Source organism: Rosa chinensis, chromosome 2 (assembly GCF_002994745.2).
Source record: "Rosa chinensis cultivar Old Blush chromosome 2, RchiOBHm-V2, whole genome shotgun sequence".
Taxonomy (NCBI): Eukaryota; Viridiplantae; Streptophyta; class Magnoliopsida; order Rosales; family Rosaceae; genus Rosa; species Rosa chinensis.
In genome coordinates, this window is record NC_037089.1 from 58,325,635 (window position 1) to 58,339,116 (window position 13,482).

At 37.2% G+C, this 13,482-nt stretch overlaps 1 protein-coding gene across 3 annotated transcripts; it reads left to right on the forward strand.

The window, feature by feature from the left end:
* Positions 1-1,136: 1,136 nt before the first annotated feature.
* Positions 1,137-4,560, forward strand: LOC112189093 (protein IQ-DOMAIN 14). Of its 3 annotated transcripts, XM_040514105.1 has the most exons (5): positions 1,137-1,866; positions 2,045-2,133; positions 2,492-2,957; positions 3,471-3,677; positions 3,769-4,560. In XM_040514105.1, exons 3-5 carry the CDS (start codon positions 2,523-2,525, stop codon positions 4,354-4,356), a joined length of 1,230 nt encoding a protein of 409 aa, XP_040370039.1. In that variant the 5' UTR covers positions 1,137-1,866; positions 2,045-2,133; positions 2,492-2,522; the 3' UTR covers positions 4,357-4,560. The 3 variants fall into 3 exon arrangements, with proteins under 3 accessions (XP_040370039.1, XP_024184137.1, XP_024184136.1); XM_024328369.2 differs by lacking the exon at positions 2,045-2,133; XM_024328368.2 differs by lacking the exon at positions 2,045-2,133 and having other exon boundaries at positions 1,137-1,858.
* The last annotated feature ends 8,922 nt before the right edge of the window (positions 4,561-13,482 follow it).

The following is a 13,482-nucleotide window of genomic DNA, read 5'->3' on the forward strand; positions in this document are numbered from 1 at the left end:
TGAATCTTCCGTTGCAATATTGCATAATTTTAAAACTAAAATATACAATAGAGACTAGGAATAGAGGACGTACTAGATGTTAATTCTATAACCAAGGACGTAATGAAGCGAAATTCTGATGGCCTGGTAGGCTGGTACGTGTTTATTGTGTTATGAAGTGTCGTACATTGTGTATACTCGGGGATGGAACCAATGCATGTACTAACGTTAAACTGTAGAAACCATTTGAAACATAAATGCCCCAATGAGGCGAAGAGAAGACGAAGCTTAGAAAGTCTATTATTCCATTCGGGATCCGGTAGGATAAACAATTATTATAGGTTGAGAAATTTGGGGGAGCAAAACTGTTAGTAACAATAAGAAATAAATTCGAATAGTGAACGTTCAACTAACCAATTTGCACTTTTAATTGTTGTTAATTGAGAATAATATGGCACAATACATGGTAATCAAATTTAGTGATAAATAGGATTTATATTTACTCCACAACTTCTTGTAACTCTTCCAATACCCACCACATGGATCTTCATAACGAGTTGAATAGTGACTATTCGATTAGCAAATTTTGCACGTTCTCAATTAAAATTAATAACATGGCCGATTATAAGGGGATCAAATTTAGCCTCTAAATTAGTAAATCTAGTGATTAAATTTGATTAGATCACTCCACTTGATCATCTCAATTGCCAACCAAACTACTGAACTAGTATGTTCAATCATCTCAATTGCCAACCAAACCAGTATGTTCAATCACTTTTGAATATAGAAATTTCAAGTTGGTAGGGGGAACGTTATTCAATTTTAATGATAGAGTACTGGTTTTTAGCCAAACATTGGCCAAGAATATAGGATCCATACTATTTCAGGTTCCTTCCCCAACATGTGACAAAGAATAGAAAACAAAAGAAAACATTGACACCCACCAAGACCAAGATCTGGCATTCAAATTTTTTTGAAGCTGAGAAGTCAATGCTCAGATTGCCATTTCCGTCGCCTAAATTCTAGTCTCCCTCTTAAAACCTCTGGCATTTCCCAAATATCAGGAAAATTTCAAAAAAAAAAAAAATGTAAATGAAACATTGAAACCCAACATTTATGGACTTTCAAATCCCAACATTGCCCCCAGTGACCCTTCTCTCTCCTCTTAATAAGCAATGTCTGCATCCCCCCAAAAGGATCCAGATCTGCTTGATCAGCGCTCTGCTCATTTGGGTAGACCCATTTCAGAGATTTCATTGCAGAAAGCCAGAAAGAATGGCAGAGTCTGAGTGAGGAGAAGAAATTTTATTACTATTGAGTAGCGAGGAAGATACGCAGAAACAAAAATAAAAGGGTGACTGAGAAAAGATCTCCTCCTCCCAAACAAGGAAAGCGAAATCTCAGCCTTTTTGGGCTCACTTCTTTTTTTGGGAGTACGAGTAGCTATATAAAGGAACCCTTTTTAGTACTGGGTTATAGGCTGTAATGACTTTGCTCAGACTTTCGCAGTCTTCAGCTTAGACTGTGCTGTACTGGAAGAAGAAGATTATAAACAGAGAGAGAGAGAGAGTTATGAGAGAAGATAATGGCTTTAATAAGAGAAGGCTATTGGGTTGTTGCAGTGATTAGTAAACAGAGGGTTTCTTTTTTAGTGTGTGAGAAGAACAAGGTTTAAAAAAAATTGGGCTTCACGGGATTGTCAGTGGGTATCTTTCATTTTTAGTACACGTTGCTCCAGAAAGGTTTGTGTTTTAGGGAGAGAAGGAAGCGGTGGAGGCGTTATAGTGCTTTTTGCTAGAGTTTGAGTCGGTGGACAAAGTGGTGTGTGTAAACATTTCAATCGGCGCCTTTTTTGAATTTAAGATTCAAGAAGAAGAAGGTGGTCTGGTTTGTTTCTCTCTTTCTTATTTGTTATAATATGTTTATTACTGATTTTTCATGTAAGCTCTTTTGTCTGCTAATTCTTGTTTGTTTACTTGGGGGTGAGTTTTTGAAGGTTTTGAAATTTTTATAATGATTTTGAACCTCTGCATCTTTCTGTGTCACTTTTTGTCCTGTAATACAGTTCTTCACGAGGTGCTGTCAGATTTTTGCAAAGGAGAGAAAGAGAAAGAAAAGAGGGGGCTAGTCATTTTATCCATATTTATTTTTAAGGTTTTGATGCCTTTTGTTTGTTAATCTTTTGCTCCACACTTCTTTGCTTGCAACCTGTAAAGAATCTGTGAGATCTTGCAGAGCCTTTCTGCTCTGTTCTAGCTCCACCTTGGCTTTTGGCACTTTCGGATTTTTTTAGTTCAAATTTCGTATATCCTAGTTTCTCACTCCAAATGAAAATGAAGATATAGCTTCAACGTCTTCACCCACATTCTCTTTCTTTCTAGTTTTCTCTTTATTGTTTCTCCTTCCGCATTTGGTGGTTTGTTAAGTGTTTGCTTCTACATAAACTCTTCCTGGGTCTCTTTGACTTATCGCTTACTTCAGCTTTTGCCTCGTCTTTTGTTTCTCTCTCCAGTTCATAACTCCACATTCTAGAGAGATAAAGTATGGGGAGAGCTAGAAGATGGTTGAAGGCTCTGTTGGGGATGAAGAAAGAGAAAGACCCTCTTGAGCTTCCAAATAGTACTACCAATACTACTCGACCTGGTGATCGGAAAGAGAAGAGAAGGTGGAGTTTCAGCAAGTCATTGAAAGATGCAAGTCCAATTAGTCATGTCCCGGCTAATCTTCCCCCGAATGTTTCCCCTGCTGACTCAGCCTGGCTCAGATCCTATCTTGCCGAGACAGAGAAGGAACAGAACAAGCACGCAATTGCGGTGGCTGCTGCCACTGCCGCCGCTGCTGACGCTGCCGTGGCTGCTGCTCAGGCGGCGGTGGCGGTTGTGAGGCTGACGAGCAAGGGCGGCTGTGGAGGAGACTTGTTTGGTAAGAGAGAGAGATGGGCGGCAATGAGGATTCAGACTGTTTTCAGAGGCTATTTGGTAAGTGGATTTTTTGGTTTTGGTTATATTTTGGTGTCTAATGTTTCAATTTGCTGATTGGTATGTCTGCCTATGGTTAATTTTGGTTGAGAGAATGTTGTGTTGAAACGCTTGTTCACTTGGTGGCGTGAAAAGTAAACAAGTCCTAATGAAGTGTTTGGTTTCTATTATGGAAGTAGTTTTCTTAGTTCTTACTTTTATGTTTTCTCTAAAAAGTAGTAAAAATTGTTTCCAAATCCTGGTGGAACAGTACAAACTTGGTCATCATTCTTAAACCATACTTTTATGTCTTTGCTCTGAAAAGCTTGTTTATTGTTTCCATGTCCTATGGAACAGTACAATCATCTGATGAATCAAACGGCTAGAGCATTTTTGTTAGTCCTCATTTCCTAATGTTGATTTTTAAAATTTGTGTTAACCGGCATTTTTGTTAGTATTTGTGATTTGAGTTATGACTTTGTACTCTTGGTTGTCTTACTAATGCTTTGCCTTTTAATTTGGTTTTGTCTACAGGCAAGGAAGGCGCACCGAGCTCTTAGAGGACTTGTTAAGTTGCAGGCTCTTGTTAGAGGTTTTCTTGTCAGGAAACGAGCTGCTGCTACTCTTCATGGTATGCAAGCTCTTATTAGAGCACAGACAAGTGTCCGCTACCAGCGAGCACGTCGTTCTTTCAATAAAGAGAACAGGTTCCTACCCGAAAGCAGGCCTAGGAAGTCCATTGTAAGTTCTAGTTTCCATCAACATTCATTTGAGCACATTTTGCAATTTGCTCATAGTGCTGCCCTGACTGTTGCGCTTCAATCATTTTCAGGAGAGATTTGATGAAGCAAGAAGTGAATTTTATAGCAAGAGGCTTTCTGCAACTTATGAACCTTCTCTTAATGGCTTGGATGAAAGCCCAAAGATTGTTGAAATCGATACCTTCAGAACCAGATCCAGGTCTCGCCGATACAACACTGTCTTATCTGAATATGGCGAAGACGTGCCTTACACCTCTTCGCCACTGCCATGTCCAATTCCAACTCGCATTACTGTACCGGGGGGCCAGCAGCTTCAGGATTGTGAATGGTACTTCACTGCTGATGAATGCAAGTTCACTACAGCCCATAGTACCCCCCGTTTGGCCAGTTCTTTTCGGTCTAATGCACCCAGTACACCTGCCAAGAGTGTTTGTGGAGACAGCTTCTTTCAGCCTTACTCAAACTGCCCAAACTATATGTCTAGCACCAAGTCATTTAAGGCCAAATCAAGGTCCCACAGTGCACCGAAGCAAAGGCCTGAACCCCTGCCTAGGAAGAGGCTTTCCCTTGATGAAATATTGGCAGCGAGAAACAGTGTGAGTGGCATTCGAATGCATCGACCCTACAACCAAGTCCAAGAAGAAGTCTTGAATTATTGAGGAAGCAGCTGCGATGGGAAGACTAGCCTCTTTCTTAGATCAAAATCAGGAAGCACTTGCATAGCAGATGGTAAACTGGTAAAGTAACAGATTGGAGAGGATAAGAGCTTCTCCAAGCCTTATTTTCCCACTTTAGTAATTGACAATGAATAGGGTAGAACACAGTGCTTTGTAAATTCTTCGTTTTCTCAACAGTTTCTTTCTTATTGTGTCTTATGAGCAATGAATTAATGAAATGAGAGGAGCTTCAATATCTTGTCTTGGAAAAGTTAAACATTAATGGGCAAGAATCTTCCCTTTTCATCCATCGCCAAATCTGAAACTGTTGGTAGATTCATCTTGGGGAAGCAGAGATAACAATAATAGGGTGCATGGTTCAGAACATTATTGGAGCAGGAGCCATTTTGTACAAGAATTTGAAATCCATTTGAATCCGTACTTTCCCACCAAAGAGCTTTAGCTAGCTTCCATAAAGCTTCCATCGCATTTCTGTTGTAACAAACTAGGCACTGATTTAGGGTAGTGTTTGATTAGAAACATTTAAATTCTGTCCCTTGATATTACGGCGAGTCTGTTATTCTCACCTAGGTGAGGGTCACCTGCTGTCTATAAACAGCGGCGCATGGCATACAAGCGCTGACAGAATAGTGGCAAACCAAAAAACCCAGTCAGAGAGGAGGCTGCGTGGTGGTTTCGTTGCCCAAAACGCGAGGTGGTCGTGCTAGCTGGCTCGGTGGCTTGTGGGGTGGGGCTTTGCAAGAGGCGTCGCCTAGTAGAGCGAAGACGGGATCTGATTGGTTCAGATCGGATCGGAGGGATTTGATCTGGTCTTTGTTGCCCGGAACCGTCAGGTGGCTGGGGGTGGCGGCGATGCCTGCTGGTGTGGGGAGGACAGAAGGATGGAGGGGTTGCCTGAGTTTGCTCGATGCTGTGATGGCAGCCTGAGGCTCGAAGGTTTCCACGGTGCATGGCGGTTTCCACTCGGATTTTCCGACTTCGACCATGACTGCTCCTCCATGATAGGTTCAGAACCAAAAATGAAATGAGTGACTGTCGTTCTGCCACGTCACCAGGTGAGAACCACCTAGGTGGATAGCATAATTTTCCTTGATAATATGGGAAAATTAGTTAATGTATACACTAAAAATAGCAGGAAAAGACAGGTGGTGGATTCAAAACTTGAAATCCCCAATTGAGCTATAATAAGAATTGACAAGTCCCATGGCCAAGCTTATTATGTAGGAACTTCCTTTATGAGGACAACAAAGACAACAGCATATCAATTCAAGCTGACCACATGCTGTTTGCAAAGTACTAAACAAAGGTGAGTGTACCCAAAAAGTTACTTGCTGATACAAAATAATGAAAATGTTGTACAAACCATTGAGATTGAGAGGAGGGTAAATGTCTGCTACTAGAATTAGCATCTCCCATTTACTATAATAAAAGGTATATTGTTATAAGGTAGCTGAGAAGGGTCCATCATATGAATTTCTACTTATTCAAAAGTTCAATATAAGATATTAAATTATGGACATATCAGTTTTCAATAATAGTAGACTAATTTTGTACTGTAGTATATACTCTATTGCTAGAGAGATAGTCTACAATAAGACAGGGTTGATCTACCTCAATAATTGAAAAATCATAATACCACAAAAAAGAGTTAATGCATTGACAGATTTATAAATTATGGATAGTACATGAGTACATCTCCATTTTCATAACTTTTAGTGGATTGATATCGTTTTAGTGGATTCAAATGCTCCTTTGCCTCGCAAAAATTGGAGCAACGTAGTTAGGGTTTGGAAAAAACAGAGGCGGCTCCTTTGCTTATCCGGCTGCGCCCTCGCCCTCCCGTCGACGACTGCTACCAGCCTCATCGGCGAGCGAAGGGTGTGGTCGGATGGGTGTGTTTTCGCTTGGTGGCGGGAGGTGATCAAGATTGGGGGCTGCGACAGGAGGCGTTTTCTTTTTCTCAGATGAAAACAATGACGGATCGGTGTACTGTTGCAGAAAACTTGAGGAATCGAGGAGCAGTCATCTCGGTAAGATTGGAAGGCGTATTGACATTGGGTCAGTGTTGGGACAGTATTGGGTTGGAGAGTTTTGTCATCTGAGTTTATAGTGGAAGGAGATTTCAGAGATGGAGTTTCTCTCCAGGTTGGTTTGTCCTTGGCTTAGATGTCAAATAATTGGGGTCGAGTTTACCAACCTCAATCCCAACTTTGCTGTGGCTGATTCTGTGAAGCTTGAGTCGATTTTGTGGAGAAGGAAAGTTGATTGTGGCAGTTTATTTCTGTGTTTTTTTAGGCTTTTATTTTTTAGTTTGTGGTTAGGATTAATAAGTCCCTCCTCCCTTGAGCGAGGGTTTGGGTGTTTTAGTGGAGTGTCGATGTCATTGTGATGGTGTCATAGTCATTATGTTGTGTCATGGTCTGGTCTTTTGTCGGTGCTTTTTGGTTATCAACGTGATGGTGAATCACCCTTACACGTGGTCTGACTGTTTTGGGACGCAGTGTCCGAACGGGTGAAAACAGTTTGTCTTAATGTTGGTGGCTGGGTTGTATCGCTACATGTTTGGTTGTTACTCATTGTAGCTCGCGAGTATGGGCATAAAATTTGGTTAGGGGTTGAGCCTTTTTGGCTCATGGAAGTCACTCATGTTGACGGTCCCGTAACTATGGATCCAATGTTTTCTCAAAATGCTTACTTGCTTGTTCTTGATTAGAGCAAATGTTACAAACAGTACCCGAACTAAGGCTCATTCTTAACTTCGGTACCCACTATGCAAAACTATCACTTTGGTACCCAAACTTTGAAGTCCGACTCAAGAATAGTACACGCCGTCCATCACGGCGTTAACTAGCTAACCACGTGACATATTTTGAAGGCCCTTATGGTTTGCCACGTAGCAAAGACTTAACGCTGTGATGGACGGCGTGTACCATTCTTGGGTCGGACTTCAAAGTTGGGGTACCAAAGTGATAGTTTTGCATAATTGGGTACTGAAGTTAGGAGTCGGCCAAAGTTTGGGTACTGTTTGAAATATTTTCTCTCTTGATTATTACATATGAATTGTGATGGGGCTGCAGTTGAGATTTTGGGTTATTTTTGATAGTTTTGACTTAATTGTGGTTAATCTCCTTCACAATGCTTTGATCCCTCTGATTTTGTTGTTATCTGATATCTTTGATGCCTTTTTTGCAGTCATAGCCTTATAGAGATTCTTGATAGCCAAAGAGGAGCCACCATTCTGGTTAGCAAAAGAAAAGCCGTGATCGATCAGAGGGAGAAAAAGCTACAGTATAAAAGAAAAAAAAAACAAGAACAAGAAACAGATCGAGCAAATAGAATGACAATCAAACAAGGAAATTAAAGAAGTGTGCGTACCTTAATCTCCTTTGTTTATGGATGAAGCTAGTTGGTCCCAAAATCTTGAGTTTAGAGCACCGGATTATGAATGCAAATTCAATTGATCTGTAAATGGGAACAATTAAGCTTAAATAATTAAGAGCAGAGAGTATGCAATGTTCTCCATTGCATATCAGTAAAAGCAAAAAGAAGACTCAAAATAAACAAGTTAAATAACAAATTAATTAAGTAAATCAAGGGGTAAAAACAAAAATCATAATACATGTTCTTTAAAGCTATCATCGTTCGGGCAAACAACCGTAGGTACTATATTTATATTTTTTAAAGTTCAAGTACCAAAAGTTATAAGGAGGAAAAGTTCAGGTACCGTAGGGACAATTTTCCCTATAATTAAACACATCATCCATTATTGTGAAGAGACAAAAGTAGATTGATATCATTAAGGTTTCAAAGAAATGTGTTAAAATTGCTAGCTCGTAAGCAGGTAAGCAGTCGGTAAGGAATAGCCTAGTGTCCAGGCGCGGACTCAAGCAAATTTTTTTTTAATGGGTAGGGCTCCCGTTAGGTTGGAGTAGTGAATCTCCTCCATATGTTATTATTAATATTTGGATAGTATATCAAGAGAGACATAGAGCCTGAACTTCGTAAAGACACACAATCATCCTCTATAAGAACATCCTAAATAATATCATATGAATAAGTACACATTCAACATAAACAACTATAATTATAATGCGAAACATAAATAAATATGCAAAATAAAAAGATATATAAAGTACTACAATTAATTAAAAATATGGTGTAAAATTCTCTGTTTGCTTATTTAAACGTCATTAAGTCCGTCTAGACATCATATGTTTTTTTTGGAGGTTTTCAATTGATCAAAACTCTTATTTACCGGTCTAACACTATTTAATCTAATAGCATAAATCTCTAATTTATAAGTAGGAAGTCGTGAATTCGACTCATAATAGATTAATTGTTATATATGGCTAAGTTAGTATTTCAATTTGTTAGTAAACTCGCAACACAAAAATGGAAGGGTATAGTGGTCGGAGCGAAATCATAGTTGTGCGCGCTTAAACTGCACCCGTAAAAGGCTATAATCATGAAAGGCTATGGGCGCCTCCCTCTATACTCCAGTCGTCTCCTACTCTCCTAGACCTGCATGGATTTTTAAATTTCTTATCAGCATCAATGATTAGGGCTATGATCTGATTGATGGGGCTCCCCCTCGGAACTGGTGACTTCTCTGTCTTTTCTTGCTTGCATCACCTACACCTTCAACTTATTATCATCATCATCTCAACCCAAATGATGCTCCATGGGACTATGCTCTCTGGTAACAGAAACATCATTACTGAGGAGGGCAGTTTGGGAAATTGAGCCTGTCTTTTGACTGAGTCCTTATCGTTTCTTCCTCATGGGAGTATGGGGTGTGAGGGTGTCTTCAATTCGTGCAGCGTGTCGGTGAGGTGGTCTGACGCTTCTGTCCTCGGCAATGATCATTGTTCCCAACTTCCCACGTCTGTCCTTGTGCTGCCTCTCATTGGCACCAGACCAGTAACCAGTTAGGTCGTTATGGTGTGTGTAGAGAGGAGATTTTCCAGCATTTGATGAGTAGAAGAAGAGAAAAAGAGGATCGTGTCTATGGATTCAAATGGAGCATGATTAAACTGTTACCCACTCGGTTGAGAATTTGAAAAATGGAAAGGAGGCATTGATGTTAGTTCTTTTATTTGAAATGGAATGGGGTCCGAGTAGGAAGGTGAATGATAAGGAATCAATAATCCGAATCATGATCTAGCATGTGTTTGGTTTTGATTGCAAAATGAAATCAGATCTAGGATCAGGTGCAAATGTGTTTGATTTTCCGAATGAAATTAAGTTTGGAATTGTATTAGAATACGGTGGAAATGTGTAATGTCAAGAGTTATGAAATTTAGAATAGGAGCTTAATTTGAAGTCGTGGTTTTACATTCTTTTAATTCTTTTGAGAAATCATTGGTCTTACAAGGTTGAAGTAAAGACGTTTGAGGTTTGGTACAGTGATTAATGTATGAGTCTCAAGTTTAATATTCGAAGTAAGAGATTAATTAGTCAAACTCCATAATTTCTAAATATGAAGTTTGACTTGCAATTTCAAGGTTTAAGGAAGAGGTCTGATATAGTGGATTGTCACAAATTTGAAATCTGGAGATACATATAAAGGAAGAGGCCTTTAATATGTGACTCGTTTATCAGTTTATGGTTTATCTTTAGTCCCAAGTCGTTAACTCTAACATCTAGGGTTTTAAGAGCATTTTTAACAGACTTTCTATTTTGGCTCCATAGCTATTTTGAAGAGCATGTTTAGCTTTTTATCTATTTTAGCAGCTGCACTAGACTCCTAAGTGGCTCTCTAATCTCTATTATAACTTTTAGTTATCTCGCTCCTAAATATAGAGAGCGGGATGAAGTTGTCTATAATTTAAAACATTCATTTTAAGTTAATTTATGTAATTTATAAATACATTTAGACTATTTAATCTTCATTTAAAAAATAATATAAATTCAAAACTAGCTAAAATAGAGAGCATTGATGTAGACGTAATTCTAAAGTGGCTAACTAAAATAACTTTTTAGCTAGTTTAATTAAAATTTGACTCAAAAATAGCTAGCATTGCTAAAAATGCTCTAAGTTTTCATATTAAAGTTCTATGTATTTATGAATTCAAAAACCAAAGTGTATGTGTTTATATATGTTTCCAATGAAATGTATTCCATTGGAAACATCCTAAAGTTCACAAAATTGAAAAGTTTCAATTTTTCGGAAGAAGGGAACAACAAAGCTTAAAGGTTGAACGATTCTTCTTTTCGGACTTCTTCACCATGCAGGTTATTTGTTTATTCCAAGTCATGCATTTACTGAACTAGAAGACAATGTTTACCTGAGTCTTTATGATCGATGTGGGAAGTTTACCATGCAAAGGAGTTTGGACTCATCCTTTTTTCCTTTAATATACAAGTATATTGAGCTATCTTAACATACCAAATCCAAGTTCATGCACGTATAATTTAAAGTGTGTCAAAAGATGTATAAGAGTAAGAGTCTTTGTGCCAAAAAGAAAAGGTGCATAGTAAGGCTGCAAATTTTTGGCATCTCATCTTTCTAAACTTCCTCATTGTGCCTTTTGTGAATCTGGATTTTGCATGTTCTTCTTTTGATAAAGCGAAATAGATTCCTCATTGCCCAAAACAAACAAAGCGATTCCAATATCGCAAAAGTGTGCTAAAAATCTATATTATTATGCATGAAAAATTGACAAGGCTGCTTTTGCATGAGAAACTTTACGTAAAGAGTAAAGCTGGCAAATCACATAAAGATATTTCATCAGAGTGCGCCAATTCTTATTATAGCAAATGCGATTACGATGTATGAAACATTTTGTGTATTCATTTCGACTGAACTGGCGTTTCATGAAATATAATCAGGAGGGCTAGATTTTTTCTTCGATTGGATGGAAAAAGAGGCATAGATTGATCACAGATTCAAGTTTCATTATACTTGAGCATCCATGCATGAAATAAATTATATAAAAAATCAAAGTGAAATTAAGAAATGATTTGAGGTTGTTATCACCATCAATGCATCAAGTCATCAACACATTAATATATAGACTATTTTGAATATATTAGAGGTAAGAGCATCTCCAACAGTAAAATTTATTTTTTAGTTAAATTTAGCTAAACTTGTGAATTATAGCTATTGATTTAACAATGTTGCTCCATCAATGATAGCTATTTGTAAGTGATATATTATGTTTCATCGAATCGTAAACTGACATGTGGACAGAAGATGAGAGAGAAATATAACTTTTGCTTTAGCTATGTAGGATTCTCTAGCTAAATATAGCTAGCCAATTTAGCTAAAGTTAAATATAGCTAAGCTATAGCTAGTCTGTTGGAGCTGAATTTTACTTCAAAAATAGTTAAATATAACTAAAAATTAAATTTAGCTACTCTGTTGGAGATGCTCTAACATAATTGTGTATAGTAGAATTTGGTGGAGCTAAAGATACACAGATATACGATTATATGAAGCTACAATATGAAGCTACATGTCGGTAAATAGAATTAATCTACAAAAATGTATGTATTAATGAGTTAAGAGAAATTTTAAATACATACCCCAAACTACTTAATACACATCCCTATTATTTTATATTTCAAATCAGATTTCATAGGTAGATTAAATGACCAAAATAGACACCTATGTATTAGAAGAAAAATAAGAATAATTATATCTTCCTTTTTTTATTCTATAATTATAAACACAATGAACTTCTATAAATGACATCCTCATTTAAAATAAGAAGTAAAGTTAGAAACCATCTAATTTAAATTTTCCTTAAATAAATTGTAATTAAATGGGTTGAGAGACCATATAATTTAGAATTTCAAAATCAATGGCATTAAGTGTTTTTAAAACATATATTGCTTTACTCCCACTTTTTAGTTCATTTTTTTTTCCCTAAAAGTTATGATTAGTCAATTTATTATCTAATATAAAACATCACAGGTATAAAACTTTGTAATTGTTAATTTGTTTGACCATCCAATGACAATTTCGTAGTTTTGCCATTGTGGAGAAACTACGGATATAATTTTGATTGAATGTTCGACTCAAAATTTTATACTTGATCAATAGGGTGTTTCAGTGTTTGGTGAATGAGAACTCAAATAATACAAAACCTATTTCTAAGCATCTATTTGAAGGGAACAATGATAAATCTTTATGGATTTCCCAATAACTAACACAAGTAATTAATATGGTCAATTATATATACTAATCAAATTACATAGTAGCCTTAATGTAGTTAAATAATAGTGTATTTCATGGTTTTTTAGTTTAAGGATATTTTAGGTAATTTGGGTTGTGTATTTAGTAAAATATTAGAATGAGAAATTAAATGGTAAGTGTATTGAGTAAGGAGTGTGTATTAAGTAATTTGGGGTGTGTATTTAAAACTTCTTATGAGTTAATGAATGGTAAAATTTCTTATAAGATAATAATATTAGGTCATAGCACAATCTTCACATATATGATCGATCATCATTAGTCCAAATATCAATTCTTCAAACAATAATGTTATGTGCGGATGTGAGAGACCGTTCGATAAGAGCGAATGGATCATCCGAACGATTCCTTACATGCATCATCCCCTAAAACTGAACTAAAGACTCTGCATTAATTTGAGAAAAGTCTGGCTCATGTATTTTCGATCAAGACCTTTATGCACCCATGACCCACGGCTAATAAAATATTTCTCTATAGAAACTAAACAAAGGTAAATGACAAGATAAGCCACAAATATTTGAAAACAGAGAAAAGAGACGTTGAGAACTGCAAAACAAGATTAATATAAAGTATTGGCCCTAATGACCTAGTTATGTCTCATCTGATTCAAACACTGAAACCACAGTATATTTTATACGGCTGGTTTTCAAAAAAGCTCCTCCTTCGAGAGGAGGGAAGGACTAATTACTCGAATATGCTTGGTTGAGCGGCTATTGCTCTCGTCATCTCATCTCATTGTGCTTTTGAACAATTAAACAAACATTTCCAGACCATTAAGATAATCCCTCTTCTGGTTTCTTGTTTTAATCAATTCATAAACCCCATTAGTTAACTCAAACCAGCATAGGGTTTTAGTTCTACTTTATAGAGCTTCGCGGTTTGAAAGAAAACTGGGTCAAAAAGTTGCATTA

Excerpts from the sequence above, each read along its gene's own strand:
- LOC112189093 (XM_040514105.1), top strand. The coding sequence starts at position 2,523 with ATGGGGAGAGCTAGAAGATGGTTGAAGGCTCTGTTGGGGATGAAGAAA. Across the intron at positions 2,958-3,470 it reads CTGTTTTCAGAGGCTATTTG|GCAAGGAAGGCGCACCGAGC; the intron begins GTAAGTGGATTT and ends TTTTGTCTACAG. Across the intron at positions 3,678-3,768 it reads GCAGGCCTAGGAAGTCCATT|GAGAGATTTGATGAAGCAAG; the intron begins GTAAGTTCTAGT and ends AATCATTTTCAG.